Raw genomic sequence first — 21,918 nt, 5'->3', positions numbered from 1 at the left:
GTACCCACTTTTGGCCACCAGGCGGCGGCAGAGGGCGCCAGGGGGCGCCAACGCGCTTGCGCGGCCCCGGGGCGCCTGCAGTACCCACTTTTCGCCACCAGGCGGCGGCAGAGGGCGCCACAGCGTATGCGCGGCTCCGAGGCGCCTGCAGTACCCACTTTTGGCCACCAGGTGGCGCAGAGGGCGCCAGGGGGCACCACAGCGTATGCGCTGACCCAAGGCGCCTGCAGTACCGGATTTTCACCAGCAGGTGGCGGAAGGGGGCATCCAAAGGCGCCACCGCGCATGCGTGGCCCCGCCGCCTGCAGTACCCGCTTCTCGCCAGCAGGATGCGTCCTGAGGGCAGCAGGGACGGCTTCCCAGACCATTTTCCCAGAGAAAGCACAAACGAAAACAGCAGAAATTTGCACCCCGCGCCGCCTCAGGGAGGAAGGGTCTGCCTTGAGCAACGTGCCGCTCACGGCTGGGAAGCTGAGCGGCGGCAAGCTGTAACAGTACATTTTTTATCGGGACAAAAAAGGCAGGGAGATAATAACAACGAACCCAACGCGGGCAACGGGATGCTCTGAGCCCAACGACCACAACTCCCGGCTTGCTGGGGGAATGGTGCTCCTGGCGGCTTGACACTGCAGACACCATGGAGCCAGCCCCAGGCTTCCCCACCTGCAGCCCAGCACCCGCAGACCTGTGCCTGCCACCCCATGCCACCCCCGCCTGGGCTTTCCTTGCCCCAGCCGGCAATCCCCCGGGACCCGGCCTCCACAACGCCATCGCCTGCCCTGGGGGTCCTGCCGGGAACCCCCAGCCCCCTCCCCACTTGCGCCTCTGCAAGCAGCCCCCACCCCACAGAGCAGTCTCCCCACCCCAGGGAGCAAAGACAGCAGCGAGCCGCCCTCCCCGTCCCACAATAGGCAGCTGCCCCCCCACCTGGCAGGGCTGGCCCCGCACTCCGGCCGACAGACACGGGGCCACCCCCCCTCCATACCCACCCCGCTACGGAACCTGCACCCACACACAGACGGCGAAAGCCACTTCCTGGGATGGCAACCACCAAAGGGGGCACGGGCCGGAAAGCAAACTTTATTAAACTGCTGTGCAGGACTCCGGGGAGGGGGGCTGCGGTGGGGCTCCCTGCCCGGTCGTTCTCCCCTTCCCCTGGCGGGCAAGGCAAAGAGCGGCGTCCGTCTGTCCGTCCCTGCGTGGGGAGCGGATGCTGGAAGTGGGCTTCTCACTGTCGCTGCTTTGGGTAGTTGCAGAGTAATTGCCTGAAGTAACTAGGCAAATTAAACTCATATTCACCTTTTAAAGAAAGCGTACAGCATCGAAGCTTTCAGGTTGGAGGGCAGCTGCGCTACCTAAGCGTTCCCTAGGCCTCCAACTTTACGTGCTATCGCACTAGGGGAACTCGGTGTGCTGACTCCAAGGAAGGGGAGGGAGCGTAAAGCGGAGTGGAAACACCACGGATAGGCTCTGCAACCAGATGGGGATCCGATGCTCTCGTGCACACTGAGACCCACTGATAAGCTGAGACACACTGATAAGCTGCACCTTTGCTACCCTGAGCCAACGACCTGTCATGTTTTTAACAAAACACTGTACTCTAGGGAACTTTTGCTCATTCTAGTATCATCATAATACCAAAACACACCTCCATCCCAAAAGGTCCGTGCCTCCAAGGGACGACCACCCCTCACTGAGGGCGTGCTATGAATTTCTCAGACCCCTTACCTTTAAACAAAAGCAAGAAAACTTTTCACCAATCATAACCAAGGTATGCCTGACGAGAGTCACTCAAGCCCCACCTAAAGGAGAGAAAATAATGTAAACTGTCTGAAGTGAAAGGGGATGTTAGGGAAGATACCATCACGAAGGATACCTTTCTGACTTCTGGGATCAGTCGACGGGCTGAGCCTCTCTTCCCCCTGCCACCCTCCGCACTGGGACTCTGTGGGGTAACATTTGAACACTGCCCTTCATTGCATTGTTCCCAGCCGTGACAGTTCTCATTAAACGTGACTAGACCAAGGGCGTGCTACATTATTTAGGTGAATCCGTGACCATGATAGGTCAGTACCCTGAATCCGACCGCAACTGTAACAGTTACTCAGCTATGCCCCTTAACGTGACAGTATTTCATAGGGAAAAACATTAAGCCTAAGATTTCCCATGCCTAAGGCCCTAGGGGTCAGGCAGAGAAGGAACCCGAGACTCTTAGCTATGCAACTCCTGAGAATCGCAGCTTACAGTTAGTCACTCACTGTCTTCCGGTCTCACAGAATGAGGCAGAGGTATAATTAATTCCTTCTCCATCTCTCTGGAAAGAGCTTTTCTCCTATCTGTGACAAAGGAAAAAAAAAAAGTTGCGATCATGGGAGTCATTACACAAAGCCACAATCTGTGAATTCACTACTACAGTTAAGATCATTTTTAGTCAAAAAACACCTCGGCAGCAATGTTACCACTGCAAACAGCGCGGCAAGAAAAATTCCACTCAAGGTAAAGGAAAGGGCGAGCTAAAAGGACGAATGACGTGACCAAAGGCAACTGCAACAACCATCTGGTAGATGGTTGTCCACAGCCCTTGGATTTCATGGTTGTCTTTCCTGACAAATGAATCCTGGAAGAACAGAAAAGATACACAAGGTGTCCTTTGTGGAGCCTTTGGGGAGACTACTGAAAGGAAAACCAAACCAAAAAACTAGGGACAGCAAGCGGCGTGTACGTTGGTTCTGTTAACAGAGTGACACTAACATACTAGAAATTTCCACGTTCTTTGCCCTCTGCCTTAAAAAAGTCACCCAATTCTGTCAGTGTTCACCGTCGCCTTTTTTTTTTTTTTTTTAAATTTTCACGTGGACATCCGAGGAAAACATTTTGAGTCCCTGTCATCAAGGGAGAGGAGGAGAAAAAAAAAAAAGAGAGGGATGAGGGGGGAAGAAGCACAGCCATTCCTTGCCTCGGTAACACGAGCAAAAAGCTCAGGCGCTCGGCAACAATGCGCTTTGAAAGACAAAACACAGAAGAAACAGCACGTTATTTAATCTCAGCTGTAGAGTCACGTGTATTTGTACCTGCTCATTTATTCATCTGCCAGTTTATTTTGCTACAGACGCTACAGAACGTAGAGACTGCGAGGTTACTACAACCTTTTGTAACCGATGCAATCTTTGGTAGGAATAGCTATCTAAAAGAGCCAACAAAATCCCCTTCGTCGACAGCCATTTGAACAGCCTGGTTCGATACGCTCACAGAGAGACCCATGAAAAATCCACCCTTTCTTTCAGAAAAGTAAATAAATACATACATACATACGAGACGGTAAGGAAGAAAAGCTGAACACACGGGATGCAGTCCTTTGCCAAGGGGCAGATCCAACATCAGCACAAGGAGCTTTGGGGCATGTGAGTGATCATCTACACCAGCCATCGGGACAAGCCAAACGCACGCACACGAGCCTCGATTAAAAAACAAACAAACAAACAAAAAAACCCAACACGTTAAGTTCCTTTATAGCTTATGGAAGTACCAACCTACAGCTTAGATGCAGTTGGATTGCATCAGCTTAGGGACTGCCTCCTTCAAAACGCACAGGGCGGTGGGAAAACCAGTCTCGAAAACCTGTTGCCTAACAGGAGACTGTTGCCTGCTCCTCCACAGGTTACATTCTTCCAAGCATCGTCCTGTTCCTGGATTTTACCAGCCACAACAGGATGGTCCCACTGGCATGAGTCGGGGACGCTTCGCACGGGGTTTATTTGACGCTGAAGTAAGTCTTCTGTGGGTATAAGTAACGCAGCACGAGATGGAAAGTAAGCTAAGGTACCGTCTGCGGCACAACGCTTGTGCGATATTGGACCTGAGGGGACCAGTCAAAGCCTGCAATAATCGCTGAGCGGGTGGGTAAGTAGGGAGCCCTACGGGAAACAGAGCTTGTGTTCTGCAAAGCTCTTTTCCCGTCAAGAAGAGGACCTTTTCTATTCAGCGTCTTTACCGAACTTTAGGCTACTTCCTATTCGCTTTGGCAAGTTAGCCTCCATAGAAGCCAAGAGATTTTAAACTGCCAAGCACCATTTATAGTTCCTGTCCTCCGATGACAGGGAATTTCAATCGGGGCGCTAGTTAATAGGAAAGTCTGGCTCTGTTTCACGCAAATCAAGTACCTAACCACAGACAGGAGTCTGCAGAAAGAACGCTTTAAAAGATGAATTTAAAGAGAGGGATGATACTCACTTTTCCAACATTTCTGCAATGACTGTGGCAAAAAAGGCTGAACCAGGGACGTCTCTATCATCCCCTCTAGGATTTAGCAGCTCCATACAGTTATGGGTCAAATACCACAGCTTCAACGCAAGGCAGACCTCGAAGGTCACGTTTCTGTCTGCGTACCGAGTTCTGCTGGAAAGCCCCCAGCCGCTCAATTCCCAAGCAACTTTGCCACGGCCAGCGCTTACCTGGAGTTTTGCTTTCTCTCGCTGCTCAGTACGGGCTCAAGGCCTCTTTTGTTGCACACAGTTCAAGCAAAACTCTCGGGACATAACCAACAGACAGACAGACAGGCAGAAATCACCTCTCACGTCTGTCTTGACCGACCACAACCAGCGTTCTGGAAAGCCCCGCAAGCACCGGTGTATTTCTAGGACAACTCTGAAAGCTGAGGCAGGACAAAGGTTAGCCTCTTGTACCACAGACTGAGCAACAAAGAGACAGAGCTCAACAGGCCAATTCGTTCTAGGTCTAAGAAGCTACTACAGCTTGGCAGGCACTACGTGGCTTTCCTTTAAGCTTCCCACGCCGAGCAGTTCGCGCTTCTGCAAATTTGATTAAGCCTTTGAGCCTGGGCTGCAGGAAGTTTACGAGCACGCCTCGGTTTCACCCGGAGGTCGCTGCGACTTACCCGGACAGCTGGGACAGACGGGCTGCTCTTTCTCCTGGGAAACCTGCGACTGCAGCACGCCAGCTGCAGCTTTCCTCCCTTCAGCTGCCGCGCCACCTTCGCTCGGCGACAAACCCCGCGGGGGTCCCAGCGGCGGGGAGCTGCTTCTGCCCTGGTGAGCCGCAGGGAAAGGAGAGAGCCGGCCGTCAGCGCGCGGGGGCAGGAAAACCTCCGAGGCGCAGCCCGACGATCGGGCGCAGCGAGGACCCGCGCCCGGCCGCCGCAGCCCCCACGCCTCCCGGCCCGACGCTCCGGGGAAGCGCCCCCGAAGGCTCTCGCTCGCCTCACCGCCGGCAGCCGCGCTCGCAGCCAGCGGCAACCTGCGCCTCCCGGCCGCGGCCCCGGCTCGGGGAAAGACCGGCCGCGCACCACAGAACTACAGCTCCCAGCATGCCGCGGGACGGAGCAGTCCATCCGCCCCAGAGGGGAGTCGGCCAAGCGCACGCAACCGCCCGCCCCCCGCGCCGCTTCGCCCCCCTCTCCCCCAGCCCTCCGAAGCCCCGCGCAGTGCAGACCCCGCCGCACGCCCGCTCCGCCCGCTCCGGCGCGGCGCCGCCCCCGCCCCGCACAAGGGCCGTTTCCGCAGAAGCCGCCGACCGCGTGGCGCCCCAACCGCCCGCCGCCTCGCCCCCTCCCGGCCCGGCCCGGCCCGGGGCGGCACCGACCACCAACCTCGTTGCGGCACCGCGCCGCGGCGGCCCGGCGCGGCCGCTGCCGCCCATAGCGCCGGCAAGCCCTGCACGGCACCTCCGCCCTGGGCTCCTCCGAGCCAATCACGGAGCGTTTCCGCCCTGAGTTAAGGCTAGCCGTGACGCCGCTTCCGCCCTGGGTTCCCAGCCAATCATGAAGCGTATCCGCCCTCAATGACGGCTCGCCAGGACACCGCATCCGCCCTCACGGTCCAGCCAATCACGGAGCCGTTTTGGCCCTCAGGGAAGGCACGCCCTGACGTCACTTCCGCCCCCGGTTCCCTCCCAGGTAACGGGTCTCAAGGCAGTTTGTTCCCTTTAAACAATAACGGAGCGCGGCTGTGCTTCAGAACGATTGCATTTCTTGAAATCTCTAGGAAGCAGTCCGTGAAATGTGATCTCGGACCCTCGCCTTTTAAGCATCAGAGGCAAACGTGCTATCTGTAGATGCTCCTTAGAAGCTAAACTGTCAGTCTGCAATTGTTTTACCTTTACTGCAACTCAGGACCGCACTCGGAGCGCTGACTCAATGCCGTGTGTGCTGTCTCCAGCTAGCTGTCAGGCACACGCTGCTCCACGGAGAAGTCAAATTTCCTCTGAAATTGCTTACCCAAACCAGTATGGGACGCAATAGGAAACCAGGGAGGAAGCAACCTCTCCTCTGCACTCAGAGTCCGTCCTGCCGTCAGCTACAGCATGGGACAGAAACCGTATTATTCAGATGCGGAGGTATCAAAGATGATCCTCTGAAGTCGCATCGGAGAACTTGAGGCTGGGGGCTGGCAGGAAAAAAAGTAACTAACAAGACAAGCCATCCTAAGTCTGTAAAAAAAAAATAGAATAAAAGGAAAAAAAAGAAAAAGGTCGGAGGGTGGGGGTGGGAAGCCAGTAAGAATCAGCCTGATAAAAGGTTTACAAATGAGATGAAGAAGAAGAGGAGAAGGGGAGAGATTGTCTATGCAAGGCAAGAGACCCAGGAGGCAAAGGCTGAAGTCTAGGCAGGCAGACTAGAATGTGACGAGGAAACATACTGGCTTTCTATGAAGAACAGAGCTAGCAGCAAGGAAGTAATAATGGCAGACGAGGGAGACTAGTGCCTTTTCCTTTCACGTGAACATACTCCCTTCACTAGAGCCTACTCCCCTTCAGTATGAAACGAGGACCAACGCTCACAAAATTCAGTTATAAAATAGGAAGCTGCCCTTTGGCAGTCTCTTTCTAAGTGCCCATACCCATCACTTGCTCCTCAAACACTTGCTCATATGTTAGAGAAATGCTCAATCAGTCTTGCTAAAAATACTAGCAGTGAGAGCCTAGACTCATCGCTCCACAAGCGAGTGAAAGCAATCATTCTGCCTCGGTGCAAACATGCAGTATCAGTATGGGACAGACCACTCACAGCCTAGAGCTTCTACTTTCTGTGCTAATTTTTTTTTAGCATATATTCTTAACAGTTGCGATTTGCTATTAGCAATCTATATCAAACATTTGATGTTTAATGGTAGCCTGCAACTCAGCTGCGTTCGGCATGGACAGGAAAGTGCTCATTGGTAGGAACCTCATAAATTGCAAGTTAAGCAGGGAACCTACGTTATAAGACACGTGCAGAAACCGCAGCACCTGAACGTAAGCTAACTCCTTCTCTACGCTGGGTATCAAAAACCAACCCTGAATAACTCTCGACATTGCAGAAGCAAGTCCCAAGAATGTGCCCGTAGAAAAAAAAAAACTGGGATGGCAACAGAATTCATTTCAGAAGAGTCTTTTGAGGCAAGACTTCTTGCAGCCTTCCAGTAACTCACCAACAGAAATACACTTTTGTTATCAAAGATCTCTCTGCATTACAGTTTGCGACGTGCCAGTTTCACACATTTTCTAACCCAAGACCAGCTTCTCGATGCACCCCTCGAACGCAAAAGAACGGATTTAGTCTATGCTGCCTGAACTGTACTTTCCTCGGTCAGAAGGTAATATGGTTCGTTCCGGAAAGCATCATTTTTCAGTAACAACCTTCCCCACAGGGGCCAAACATCACGTTAACCAGCCCGGGAGATACTCATGCTATTTCATACATGACGATAACAGGGCAGATACTTGCTATATTCAATTCCTAAAGCGAGCCTCCTTTGGCAAAAGGAAACGCTATTTATTTATTTATTTAGATTTTTTTTTTTTTTTTTTTAAACAATGCCGTGGGTTGCTGTTTTCAAAGGCCTCTCTGTCTTCTCTGATGAAGACATCTCTCATGTAATTATGGAAGCTGCAGCTGTTTCCACCGACAAGCTCTCAAAGTCCTGGGCTCACTAACCTGTGACAGCCGTAATATCCAATTGCAGGTGACGGAATATTCTAGTTCTGCTCATTTCCTTTGAGGCCCAGAAAAGCTCACGACAACAGGAGTACCATGAAAGGACCCATAATATTACCTTTATTTTCAGCTTCTTCTAAGTCCTTCTCGTTTGCCAAGAGAATTTCTTCTCTCTGATCAGGTAACAAGTCAGCAAGACGATAATCAATCTCCGCTCTCTGAAAGAGAAAAGTTTCTGAACTGCATCCTTATATGAAGTCCGTGGTGTTTGACATCTGGCTCACTTCAGCTCATTTCTACTGACACATCTTCCCGCCGTCTTGACTCCCTGGATGCTTGGAGCCAGCTGATTTTTTCCAGGACCCATTTGTGTTATAAACCTGTATTTTAAGGCTTGCCACGTGTTCCCAACCTTAAAGAGTGAGCACATACTGTTCTCTCACCTGCTCAGGCTGCAGAGCTGCCAGGGTCCTGCCACCAGCTCGAGCCCTTTCACCCTGCTGCTCTGCTGGAGGGCCTGCCAAAACAAACAAACAAACAAACAAAACACAACCACAAGACACGCAGACAAAGGTTACAGCCCATGTGGGAGGAGACGAACGCTAACCTTTCATCTTCCAACTCTTTACTCAAAGCAGGAAAACAGGTACGGTCCTAATAGACATATCAAAGAAATTCACTGTATGCCAGAACAGGAAAATCTGTATCAGATACCAAAATGCTGCCACGGTCCCCGAGCACAGCCCTTTTCAAGGCATCACGGAGATTCAGCAAGATCATCCAGGTCACAGGGGACAAACAAGCTCGTATCAAAGCTGCACACAGCTTGTATCAAAGAGACTTGACAAAGAGCAAAAGAATACAAGGACGGCTAAATCTCAGGAGAGATTTAGGAGAAAACTGAAAACAGGGAGGCATCCTTTGAAAAAGTTTAATTAGACAACTAACGAAAAGAGAAAAGATTGCAAAACAACACGGGAATGTACAAACAGCGCTGGAAGCCAAAAGCGGCCTGAGTAACAGCTTGCAGAATAGCTGCTCTCTCCACGCCTCTCCCTGTGCACACTGAAGGGTTCCTACAGAAGAAAGGTTTTCTTCTTGGCGTGGATATCAAAGAACCTGTCTCAAACTGAAACGATACAGAACAAGTTTTGAAACAGAAGCAGAAGTAACAAGTCAAAAGGCTCACGCAGCATTTCACTAAGGAGTTCTCAAGTAGCTCACGGATAAGCTACGTTTTCATTTTTAACTCTCTTGAAATTGTCTGTAGGACAGATGACTTGAAATGTGACTAATAGGCCCGGACTTCTATTTCAGAAGCGTCCTACAGAAATTGCCAGAGCAGGAATTCCCACGTTAAGGAAAATAACAGGAGGTAAGAAAAGAACTAGCGGACACTTGATTAAGAAGGCTTAATTAAGGAGCGTTAAAACAGCTTTTTAAAGCGAGGTCATACTTTATAAAGTAGAGCGTATTTTCGTGTTCTTTGAAAAAAAGTGACACACGCGAGGAGATAAGAGTTCATTTTAAAAAGTTACCTGACTATTTCAAGTGTGTTTTGGAAGACAGAAGACAAAAGAAAGAATGGGAGTAACCACGTTCCATGGTAGAGGAAGGGTCGCAGTAAGATTTCACCTTTACTTTTGCTGTTCACCATACTTGTAATCGTCTGAGACGTGGGGTTACAAGATGAAAAGCTTTATAGCTGATACAAATTTATTGCAGTAGGACAAAGTGAAAAGCGCTGATATCGCACTTTTTCCCAGAAAGGAACTTCTCGGAAAAGGAGACAAGTTTCCTGGTGGACGCCAACTTGAACACGAAACAGCAATGTGCCTTTGCTGCAAAAGCAGCTGAGGGTATCCTGGGTGGCATTAGGCAAAGTATTGCCAGCAGGTCAAGAAAGGCGATCCTCCGCCTCTGCTCAGGAACGGTGAGGCCGCACCCGGAGTGCTGGGCCTGGGCCTCCCAGTACAGGAGAGACCTGGACACACTGCGAAGAGTCCAACGGAGGGCCACGAGGACGGTAAGGGACTGAAGCACCTTTCCTATGAGGACAGGCTGGGAGAGCTGGGACCGTTCGGCCTGGAGAAGAGGAGGCTTGGAGGGGATCTCATCGATGTCTGTAAATACACGAAGGGAGGGTGGAAGGAAGACAAAGCCAGACTTTTCTAACTGGTACCCAAGGAACAAAAAAGGAGGCAACAGACACAGGCCGAAACATAGGATGTTCCCCTCCTGTGGTTTCCTGAACATCAGTAAATACTTTTTCGCTGTGAGGGTGACTGAGCACTAGCGTAGGCTGCCCAGGGAGGTCGTGGAGTCACAGTCTTTGTGAGGTTTCAAAACCTGTCTGGACGTGGTCCTGGAAAACCAGATCTGGGTGGCTCTGCTTGAGCAGGGGTGTTGGACCGGGTGACCTCTGGAGGTCCTTCCGACCTCAACCAGCCTGTGATTCCTTTGCAGCCGCTATGCAACCAAATAGCGAGCACAATTCAAAGCAGATAAACGTGAAGAAATGCAGAGGCAAAAGGGGAAATCAGGCCTCGGTACTGCACATAATCCTATGAAAACATCACCCCAGTGCTCATCAGCGTCGAAGAGCAACTTACACGTTTAAGCTTTTGGAAAAGGCCTAGGAAAGGCAACAAGAAACATCACCAGTCTAATCAAAACTCAAAGTTAGCCTTGCTATCTCATAAACTGAAGGTTCATTTGCATCTTGGATGCTACACAGAATTTTATTTTTGCCTATCTTAAAAAGGTCACAGTAGAATAAAAACAGTTTCAGCCAAGAGAAACAGGGATCGCCAAACTTTTGGAACAGTTTCTGTAGAAAAGGACTAAGAAAAAACCTTTTTCATGTGACAAAGAGACGATGAGGGAAAAGACGATGTCTCATATCATAGAAGTTGAACAGAGATCGATCACCCGTGTTCTCTTTCCATACAGAAGGCGGGGGCATCAAAAGCTAGCAGGAAGCAAACTTCAACGCTCCTCCTGCCCACAAACACACACAAAATAAAGGAAGCAGTTCTCCACATAGTGCTAGCTCCAGAGTTTACGCACAATACCTAGTTAAGGCTCGTGACTGCTGTGACCCACGGATGCTAAGTGTTTACATGGGTTCAAAGGATATGGCCGATTTTTACAAGAAACACATTAAGCGTTTTTATACTCAAAGGCATTGGCTTGTCTTAAAGTGCAAGTCACAAGTATCGCTCTATACTCGTTCCATTCTGCTAAGACCACCGATCTTTGGTCTGACTTTCTGCGGCCCTTGTTACATTGTCACAGCAACACAGAGGCAGGAAAACATTCCTGCATACGGTAACAAAAGACCGAGTCATTAAAAGAACTTACGACAAAAACCCAAACTACACACTATCTTAGTTCAGCCGTACATTCTATATGCACGCTTTCACCCTGGAATCTTCAATAATAGATGATAACCTCTAAGACTAAAAGCAATACAAATTCTACCTAGTTCTTTGAATGCAAGTCTGATGCAGCAAGTCATCAGCTGGAAGGAACCCGAGCAGAGGATTCAAGATGTTCTATTCCAACATTAAAAGTTACCTTTCAAAAGCCGTTTGTCAAGCAGAGCGTAGTTTCCCATTTGTTGAACAGGCAGGCCTAGCCAAATTTTGACCCTAAACTTCCAGGAAATCTCTACAGCTCCCAATGTACATGTTACTTCCGTACTCACCTGCAGGTTTTACCTCTGAAAAAAAAGTTCCAACTTTCTTCCCTTCCACAACACCTGTGATGACATGACCCGAGATCTTTGGGTGGGTTCCACTTGCAATCACTGCAGAGGTGCCTCCTTGGAGGGCCCACAGAGCTGCTTTCACCTGCGATGAAGGATAGAGCCAGTTCCCAAAAATGCACTTGTTATTTGAATCCCCATGCTCAACACGAATTCTTGCTCCACTTTGATCACTTATGTTTCCCACCTGGGATTTGGTTCCAAACGTCACCGATTGTTGGTCTCCTGGGTAGGATATGTCAGTGAGCTTTGCATCATCGGATCCAGGAGGGCTGTCAAAGAGTCCTGAAATGAATAATAAAAAACTGTTAATGTTACATATCTTCTGTTCCAAAGCTCACCAGGGAAAAAGAACTAAAGCCTTTGAGGCTAAAAACCTGTATTCCACTCTACAGGATTCAAAACTTCCACTGAACCCTCCTTTTGTGGAACTGAAAGGATGAAACACTAACATGCAGGCTCAAGATGCGTAACTTCACCGGAATTGTAGCTAGTGTGAGGAAACAGAATATCCACATGCTGAATAGCATCACGTACGCTGGGAAGTACCCACACTTCAGTGAGGTTAGAGAGAAAACCGGAAAGAAGTTTCCAGCTTTTATACGGTTCAGAATCAGGGCTGACACACAAGAGTGCACAACTGAACAAAGGACAGTCCTCTTCACCTAAAATCTCAGATGATATTCCCGAATGCTGTGTTGTACACTGATAAACCGGGCAACTTAGAAATATGTATAAAGGCTAACTATTGAGTTCTGCAAAGAAAGGACACAAGACTATAGACACACACTTATTCATTTTAAGTAAATATTGTACTTTTATTTAACTATGTTCTGAGTTGAGCGATACTTCTGTTTACCTAACATGTAAACCCTAAACTCTACCGCCAAACTTCCCAGAAGTTCTATGCGAACAAACACGTCACAGATTAAAGCGCACAAGTGAAGAGTACCTGAACTCTTCCTTTACAGCTTGGGAAGGAAAGGACACTTCTTTCCATAAAGAAGATACCACAGCAAATGAATAAGCTGTGAGGAAATGGGAGCGGTGTTTTCGTTTGTTTTTTATTTTTATTTTTTTATAAGTTGTTTGGACTACCATTTTTGTTATTTTTTTTTCCTGAGGCAGTCATTTCAACTAGAATCAACCATGAAATCCATCTGAAACAGCTGGAAGAAATTGTGGTTATGAAAAGCCAACCTCCTCCTTCCTTCTCGGGGCCTACAATATGGACCAAAGTCCAGAAGCCACCGAAGGAAACACGTCTGGAGATGATAAAAAGAGTACGTGATTTTGTTGATGGCCTGGTGTGAAACTGTACCTACCACCTTCCTCTTTCCAGAAAAGTACCTTCAACATCAACAGGTGACAGACTTCACGGCAGCACAGCTCACAAGACTAGACCACTACCAGCCACACGTCTGGGAGACAGAAAAGCTAGCAAGCTCCAGGTATCTGGAAAGCAATATCCAGGACATGTAAAGTACCCATAAATCACTGAAAGACAGAATCCACTGCCGGAAGAAGCAAACGATTGTAGAATAGCGTTCGGCTTATATGCAGGGAAAGACTATGTATTTAGAATCAGGAGCGTTACTCATGACTATATACAATTCCGAGGAGCTAGCAGAAGTACCGTAGCGTCCACACAGGGCGTGCCTTCCAATCCTTTTACCGGCTTTGTTGCCCTCCTCTGTACGCTTTCAGGGATCTTAACGTTCTTTTTATATTGTAGAGCCCAGAATCGCACACAATATTGAAGGAGAGGCTTCGCCAACGCTAAATACAGTGGGAGAATCACCTCTTTTGACCAGCTGGCTACGCTGTGTTTAATATATCCCAAAATGCTAGACGATAACCCGTGCTTCTGAATCCTTTAGCTATCTTCCCAGGGCCCTGAAATTTATTTTGATTGAACGCAGACTTCTTGCTGCAACTTTGTTGGTACCCACGTGAAAGAGCAGGAGTAGGGAATAATCTGAAGTTTGAACTAAGCTCGTAAGCTCGCTAGCAACGTCCCTGATCCAAGCCCCAGGCAGGTAGAAAAGCTCTCGGTAAAGATGGTCTGGTCTGCAGATGGGAGCCTCTGTTCCCTTCAGAAGGCAGTCACCTGTGACTATAACCTGGCACTATTTCTTCACAACGCTGGCCTTGATCTCTCGATCACTCTACAATTCCACGAAAGGAATTGCCTCCCAAGTCGTTCTTGACTGACCACAACTAGCGTTCCATAAAGCCCTGCAAGCACTTGTTCATTGTTTCTAGGATAATTCTTAAAGCTGAAGCGGGACAAAGTTTTGTCCACAAAGGCCTTCGGGGAGACTTCTGAAAGGAAAACCAGGCCAAACCAAAAAACTAGGAACAGCAAGCGGCGTGTACGTCGGTTTTGCTAACAGAGTAACACTAATGTACTAGGAATTTCCACGTTCTTTGCCCTCTACCTTGAAAGTATCACCCAATTCTGTCAGTGTTCACCATCAGCTTCTTTTTTTTTTTTTTTTTTTTTAAATTTTCACATGGACATCTGAGAAAAACATTTCGAGTCCCCGTCATCGAGGAAGGAGAGGAGAGGAAAAAAAAAGAAAAAGAGAGGGGGGTGGGGAAGAAGCACAGCCATTCCTTTCTTCAGTAATGTGAGCAAAAAGTTCAGGCGCTCGGCAACAACAGAATCATAGAATATCCTGAGTTGGAAGGGACCACCGAGGATCATCGTTAAGGACCACCGAGTCAAACAACGCGCTTTGAAAGACAAAACGCAGAAGAACCTGCACGTTATTTAATCTCAGCTGTAGAGTCACGTGTATTTGTACCCGCTCATTTCTTCACCTGCCAGTTTATTGTGCTACAGACGCTACGGAACACACAAACTGCAAGGTTACTACTACCTTTTGTAACCGATGCGACCTTTGGTAGGGCTAGCCGTCTAAGAGAGCCACCAAAATCCCCTTCACGCCTGGATTTCACCCGGAGGTCGCTGCGACTTACCCGGACAGCTGGGACAGACGGGCTGCTCTTTCTCCTGGGAAACCTGCGACTGCAGCACGCCAGCAGCAGCTTTCCTCCCTTCAGCTGCCGCGCCACCTTCGCTCGGCGACAAACCCCGCGGGGGTCCCAGCGGCGGGGAGCTGCTTCTGCCCTGGTGAGCCGCAGGGAAAGGAGAGAGCCGGCCGTCAGCACGCGGGGGGAGGAAAACCTCCGAGGCGCAGCCCGACGATCGGGCGCAGCGAGGACCCGCGCCCGGCCGCCGCAGCCCCCACCCCTCCCGGCCCGACGCTCCGGGGAAGCGCCCCCGAAGGCTCTCGCTCGCCTCACCGCCGGCAGCCGCGCTCGCAGCCAGCGGCAACCTGCGCCTCCCGGCCGCGGCCCCGGCTCGGGGAAAGACCGGCCGCGCGCCACAGAACTACAGCTCCCAGCATGCCGCGGGACGGAGCAGTCCATCCGCCCCAGAGGGGAGTCGGCCAAGCGCACGCAGCCGCCCCCCCCCGCGCCGCCCTCTCTGCGCCCGCCCGCCCGCCCCCCCCCCCGCGCCGCTTCGCCCCCCTCTCCCCCAGCCCTCCGAAGCCCCGCGCAGTGCAGACCCCGCCGCACGCCCGCTCCGCTCCGCTCCGCTCCGGCGCCGCCCCCGCCCCGCACAAGGGCCGTTTCCGCAGAAGCCGCCGACCGCGTGGCGCCCCAACCGCCCGCCGCCTGGCCCCCGCCCGGCCCGGCCCGGCCCGGGGCGGCGCCGACCACCAACCTCGTTGCGGCACCGCGCCGCGGCGGCCCGACCCGAGCTGAGCCCGGCGCGGCCCGGCCCGACAGCTTCCGCCCATAGTGCCGGCAAGCCCTGCACGGCACCTCCGCCCTGGGTTCCTCCGAGCCAATCACGGAGCGTTTCCGCCCTGAGTTAAGGCTAGCCGTGACGCCGCTTCCGCCCTGGGTTCCCAGCCAATCATGAAGCGTATCCGCCCTCAATGACGGCTCGCCAGGACACCGCATCCGCCCTCACGGTCCAGCCAATCACGGAGCCGTTTTGGCCCTCAGGGAAGGCACGCCCTGACGTCACTTCCGCCCTCGGTTCCCTCGCAGGTAACGGGTCTCAAGGCAGTTTGTTCCCTTTCAACAATAACGGAGCGCGGCTGTGCTTCAGAACGATTGCATTTCTTGAAATCTCTAGGAAGCAGTCCGTGAAATGTGATCTCGGACCCTCGCCTTTTAAGCATCAGAGGCAAACGTGCTATCTGTAGATGCTCCTTAGAAGCTAAACTGTCAGTCTGCAATTGTTTTACCTTTACTGCAACTCAGGACCGCACTCGGAGCGCTGACTCAATGCCGTGTGTGCTGTCTCCAGCTAGCTGTCAGGCGCACGCTGCTCCACGGAGAAGTCAAATTTCCTCTGAAATTGCTTACCCAAACCAGTATGGGACGCAATAGGAAACTAGGGAGGAAGCAACCTCTCCTCTGCACTCAGAGTCCGTCCTGCCGTCAGCTACAGCATGGGACAGAAACCGTATTATTCAGATGCGGAGGTATCAAAGATGATCCTCTGAAGTCGCATCGGAGAACTTGAGGCTGGGGGCTGGCAGGAAAAAAAGTAACTAACAAGACAAGCCATCCTAAGTCTGTAAAAAAAAAATAGAAAAAAAGGAAAAAATAGAAAAAGGTCGGAGGGTGGGGGTGGGAAGGCAGTAAGAATCAGCCTGATAAAAGGTTTACAAATGAGATGAAGAAGAAGAGGAGAAGGGGAGAGATTGTCTATGCAAGGCAAGAGACCCAGGAGGCAAAGGCTGAAGTCTAGGCAGGCAGACTAGAATGTGACGAGGAAACATGCTGGCTTTCTATGAAGAACAGAGCTAGCAGCAAGGAAGTAATAATGGCAGACGAGGGAGACTAGTGCCTTTTCCTTTCACGTGAACATACTCCCTTCACTAGAGCCTACTCCCCTTCAGTATGAAACGAGGACCAACGCTCACAAAATTCAGTTATAAAATAGGAAGCTGCCCTTTGGCAGTCTCTTTCTAAGTGCCCATACCCATCACTTGCTCCTCAAACACTTGCTCATATGTTAGAGAAATGCTCAATCAGTCTTGCTAAAAATACTAGCAGTGAGAGCCTAGACTCATCGCTCCACAAGCGAGTGAAAGCAATCATTCTGCCTCGGTGCAAACATGCAGTATCAGTATGGGACAGACCACTCACAGCCTAGAGCTTCTACTTTCTGTGCTAATTTTTTTTAGCATATATTCTTAACAGTTGCGATTTGCTATTAGCAATCTATATCAAACATTTGATGTTTAATGGTAGCCTGCAACTCAGCTGCGTTCGGCATGGACAGGAAAGTGCTCATTGGTAGGAACCTCATAAATTGCAAGTTAAGCAGGGAACCTACGTTATAAGACACGTGCAGAAACCGCAGCACCTGAACGTAAGCTAACTCCTTCTCTACGCTGGGTATCAAAAACCAACCCTGAATAACTCTCGACATTGCAGAAGCAAGTCCCAAGAATGTGCCCGTAGAGGAAAAAAACTGGGATGGCAACAGAATTCATTTCAGAAGAGTCTTTTGAGGCAAGACTTCTTGCAGCCTTCCAGTAACTCACCAACAGAAATACGCTTTTGTTATCAAAGACCTCTCTGCATTACAGTTTGTGACGTGCCAGTTTCACACATTTTCTAACCCAAGACCAGCTTCTCGATGCACCCCTCGAACGCAAAAGAACGGATTTAGTCTATGCTGCCTGAACTGTACTTTCCTCGGTCAGAAGGTAACATGGTTCGTTCCGGAAAGCATCATTTTTCAGTAACAACCTTCCCCACAGGGGCCAAACATTACGTTAACCAGCCCAGGAGATACTCATGCTATTTCATACATGACGATAACAGGGCAGATACTTGCTATATTCAATTCCTAAAGCGAGCCTCCTTTGGCAAAAGAAAACGCTATTTATTTATTTATTTAGATTTTTTTTTTTTTTTAAACAATGCCGTGGGTTGCTGTTTTCAAAGGCCTCTCTGTCTTCTCTGATGAAGACATCTCTCATGTAATTATGGAAGCTGCAGCTGTTTCCACTGACAAGCTCTCAAAGTCCTGGGCTCACTAACCTGTGACAGCCGTAATATCCAATTGCAGGTGACGGAATATTCTAGTTCTGCTCATTTCCTTTGAGGCCCAGAAAAGCTCATGACAACAGGAGTACCATGAAAGGACCCATAATATTACCTTTATTTTCAGCTTCTTCTAAGTCCTTCTCGTTTGCCAAGAGAATTTCTTCTCTCTGATCACGTAACAAGTCAGCAAGACAACAATCAATCTCCGCTCTCTGAAAGAGAAAAGTTTCTCAACTGCATCCTTATATGAAGTCCGTGGTGTTTGACATCTGCCTCACTTCAGCTCATTTCTACTGACACATCTTCTCACTGTCTTGACTCCCTGGATGCTTGGAGCCAGCTGATTTTTTCCAGGACCCATTTGTGTTATAAACCTGTATTTTAAGGCTTGCCACGTGTTCCCAACCTTAAAGAGTGAGCACATACTGTTCTCTCACCTGCTCAGGCTGCAGAGCTGCCAGGGTCCTGCCACCAGCTCGAGACCTTTCACCCTGCTGCTCTGCTGGAGGGCCTGCCAAAACAAACAAACAAACAAAACACAACCACAAGACACGCAGACAAAGGTTACAGCCCATGTGGGAGGAAAGGAACGCTAACCTTTCATCTTCCAACTCCTTACTCAAAGCAGGAAAACAGGTACGGTCCTAATAGACATATCAAAGAAATTCACTCTATGCCAGAACAGGAAAATCTGTATCAGATACCAAAATGCTGCCACGGTCCCCGAGCACAGCCCTTTTCAAGGCATCACGGAGATTCAGCAAGATCATCCAGGTCATAGGGGACAAACAAGCTTGTATCAAAGCTGCACACAGCTTGTATCAAAGAGACTTGACAAAGAGCAAAAGAATAGAAGGACGGCTAAATCTCAGGGCGTAGGAGAAAACTGAAAACAGGGAGGCATCCTTTGAAAAAGTTTAGTTAGACAACTAACGAAAAGAGAAAAGATTGCAAAACAACACGGGAATGTACAAACGGCGCTGGAAGCCAAAAGCGGCCTGAGTAACAGCTTGCAGAATAGCTGCTCTCTCCACGCCTCTCCCTGTGCACACTGAAGGGTTCCTACGGAAGAAAGGTTTTCTTCTTGGCGTGGATATCAAAGAACCTGTCTCAAACTGAAACGATACAGAACAAGTTTTGAAACAGAAGCAGAAGTAACAAGTCAAAAGGCTCACGCAGCATTTCACTAAGGAGTTCTCAAGTAGCTCACGGATAAGCTACGTTTTCATTTTTAACTCTCTTGAAATTGTCTGTAGGACAGATGACTTGAAATGTGACTAATAGGCCCGGACTTCTATTTCAGAAGCGTCCTACAGAAATTGCCAGAGCAGGAATTCCCACGTTAAGGAAAATAACAGGAGGTAAGAAAAGAACTAGCGGACACTTGATTAAGAAGACTTAATTAAGGAGCGTTAAAACAGCTTTTTAAAGCGAGGTCATACTTTATAAAGTAGAGCGTATTTTCGTGTTCTTTGAAAAAAAGTGACACACGCGAGGAGATAAGAGTTCATTTTAAAAAGGTACCTGAATATTTAACGCGTGTTTTGGAAGACAGAAGACAAAAGAAAGAATGGGAGTAACCACATTCCATGGTAGAGGAAGGGTCGCAGTAAGATTTCACCTTTACTTTTGCTGTTCACCGTATTTGTAATTGTCTGAGACGTGGGGTTACAAGATGAAAAGCTTTATAGCTGATACAAATTTATTGCAGTAGGACAAAGTGAAAAGCGCTGATATCGCACTTTTTCCCAGAAAGGAACTTCTCGGAAAAGGAGACAAGTTTCCTGGTGGACGCCAACTTGAACACGAAACAGCAATGTGCCTTTGCTGCAAAAGCAGCTGAGGGTATCCTGGGTGGCATTAGGCAAAGTATTGCCAGCAGGTCAAGAAAGGCGATCCTCCCCCTCTGCTCAGGAACGGTGAGGCCGCACCTGGAGTGCTGGGCCTGGGCCTCCCAGTACAGGAGAGACCTGGACACACTGCGAAGAGTCCAACGGAGGGCCACGAGGACGGTAAGGGACTGAAGCACCTTTCCTATGAGGACAGGCTGGGAGAGCTGGGACCGTTTCGGCCTGGAGAAGAGGAGGCTTGGAGGGGACCTCATCGACGTCTGTAAATACACGAAGGGAGGGTGGAAGGAAGACAAAGCCAGACTTTTCTAACTGGTACCCAAGGAACAAAAAAGGAGGCAACAGACACAGGCCGAAACATAGGATGTTCCCCTCCTGTGGTTTCCTGAACATCAGTAAATACTTTTTCGCTGTGAGGGTGACTGAGCACTAGCGTAGGCTGCCCAGGGAGGTCGTGGAGTCACAGTCTTTGTGAGGTTTCAAAACCTGTCTGGACGTGGTCCTGGAAAACCAGATCTGGGTGGCTCTGCTTGAGCAGGGGTGTTGGACCAGGTGACCTCTAGAGGTCCTTCCGACCTCAACCAGCCTGTGATTCCTTTGCAGCCGCTATGCAACCAAATAGCAAGCACAATTCAAAGCAGATAAACGTGAAGAAATGCAGAGGCAAAAGGGGAAATCAGGCCTCGGTACTGCACGTAATCCTATGAAAACATCACCTCAATGCTCATCAGCGTCGAAGAGCAACTTACACGTTTAAGCTTTTGGAAAAGGCCTAGGAAAGGCAACAAGAAACATCACCAGTCTAATCAAAACTCAACGTTAGCCTTGCTATCTCATAAACTGAAGGTTCATTTGCATCTTGGATGCTACGCAGAATTTTATTTTTGCCTATCTTAAACAGGTCACAGTAGAATAAAAACAGTTTCAGCCAAGAGAAACAGGGATCGCCAAACTTTTGGAACAGTTTCTATCATTTTTGTTGTTTTTTTTTCCTGAGGCAGTCATTTCAACTAGAATCAACCATGAAATCCATCTGAAACAGCTGGAAGAAACTGTGGTTATGAAAAGCCAACCTCCTCCTTCCTTCTCGGGGCCTACAATATGGACCAAAGTCCAGAAGCCACCGAAGGAAACACGTCTGGAGATGATAAAAAGAGTACGTGATTTTGTTGATGGCCTGGTGTGAAACTGTACCTACCACCTTCCTCTTTCTAGAAAAGTACCTTCAGCATCAACAGGTGACAGACTTCACGGCAGCACAGCTCACAAGACTAGACCACTACCAGCCACACGTCTGGGAGACAGAAAAGCTAGCAAGCTCCAGGTATCTGGAAAGCAATATCCAGGACATGTAAAGTACCCATAAATCACTGAAAGACAGAATCCACTGCCGGAAGAAGCAAACGATTGTAGAATAGCGTTCAGCTTATATGCAGGGAAAGACTATGTATTTAGAATCAGGAGCGTTACTCATGACTATATACAATTCCGAGGAGCTAGCAGAAGTACCGTAGCGTCCACACAGGGCGTGCCTTCCAGTCCTTTTACCGGCTTTGTTGCCCTCCTCTGTACACTTTCAGGGATCTTAACGTTCTTTTTATATCGTAGAGCCCAGAATCGCACACAATATTGAAGGAGAGGCTTCGCCAACGCTAAATACAGTGGGAGAATCACCTCTTTTGACCAGCTGGCTACGCTGTGTTTAATATATCCCAAAATGCTAGACGATAACCCGTGCTTCTGAATCCTTTAGCTATCTTCCCAGGGCCCTGAAATTTATTTTGAATGAACACAGACTTCTTGCTGCAACTTTGTTGGTACCCACGTGAAAGAGCAGGAGTAGGGAATAATCTGAAGTTTGAACTAAGCTCGTAAGCTCGCTAGCAATGTCCCTGATCCAAGCCCCAGGCAGGTAGAAAAGCTCAGCTGTAGAGTCACGTGTATTTGTACCCGCTCATTTCTTCACCTGCCAGTTTATTGTGCTACAGACGTTACAGAACACACAAACTGCAAGGTTACTACTACCTTTTGTAACCGATGCGACCTTTGGTAGGGCTAGCCGTCTAAGAGAGCCACCAAAATCCCCTTCACGCCTGGATTTCACCCGGAGGTCGCTGCGACTTACCCGGACAGCTGGGACAGACGGGCTGCTCTTTCTCCTGGGAAACCTGCGACTGCAGCACGCCAGCAGCAGCTTTCCTCCCTTCAGCTGCCGCGCCACCTTCGCTCGGCGACAAACCCCGCGGGGGTCCCAGCGGCGGGGAGCTGCTTCTGCCCTGGTG

The 21,918-nt window shown here is 49.6% G+C and overlaps 1 protein-coding gene across 1 annotated transcript; it reads right to left on the bottom strand.

The window, feature by feature from the left end:
* Positions 1 to 1,060: 1,060 nt before the first annotated feature.
* Positions 1,061 to 17,450, bottom strand: LOC310895933 (uncharacterized protein; the record flags this gene model as incomplete). The annotated part of the gene is made up of 11 exons (XM_083827649.1): positions 1,061 to 1,299; positions 1,729 to 3,455; positions 4,895 to 5,045; positions 5,606 to 6,444; positions 8,049 to 8,148; positions 8,374 to 8,447; positions 11,640 to 11,784; positions 11,887 to 11,984; positions 14,685 to 14,835; positions 15,436 to 15,580; positions 17,428 to 17,450. The coding sequence occupies 8 exons, from the start codon at positions 17,448 to 17,450 to the stop codon at positions 6,308 to 6,310; spliced, it is 873 nt and encodes a 290-aa protein (XP_083683775.1). The 3' UTR covers positions 1,061 to 1,299; positions 1,729 to 3,455; positions 4,895 to 5,045; positions 5,606 to 6,307.
* Between the last annotated feature and the right edge of the window lie 4,468 nt (positions 17,451 to 21,918).

Source organism: Anser anser (assembly GCF_964211835.1).
Source record: "Anser anser genome assembly, chromosome: 3".
Lineage (NCBI taxonomy): Eukaryota > Metazoa > Chordata > Aves > Anseriformes > Anatidae > Anser > Anser anser.
The sequence above is the reverse complement of the archived record's forward strand: the minus strand, read 5'-3'. Positions and strand labels throughout refer to the sequence as shown.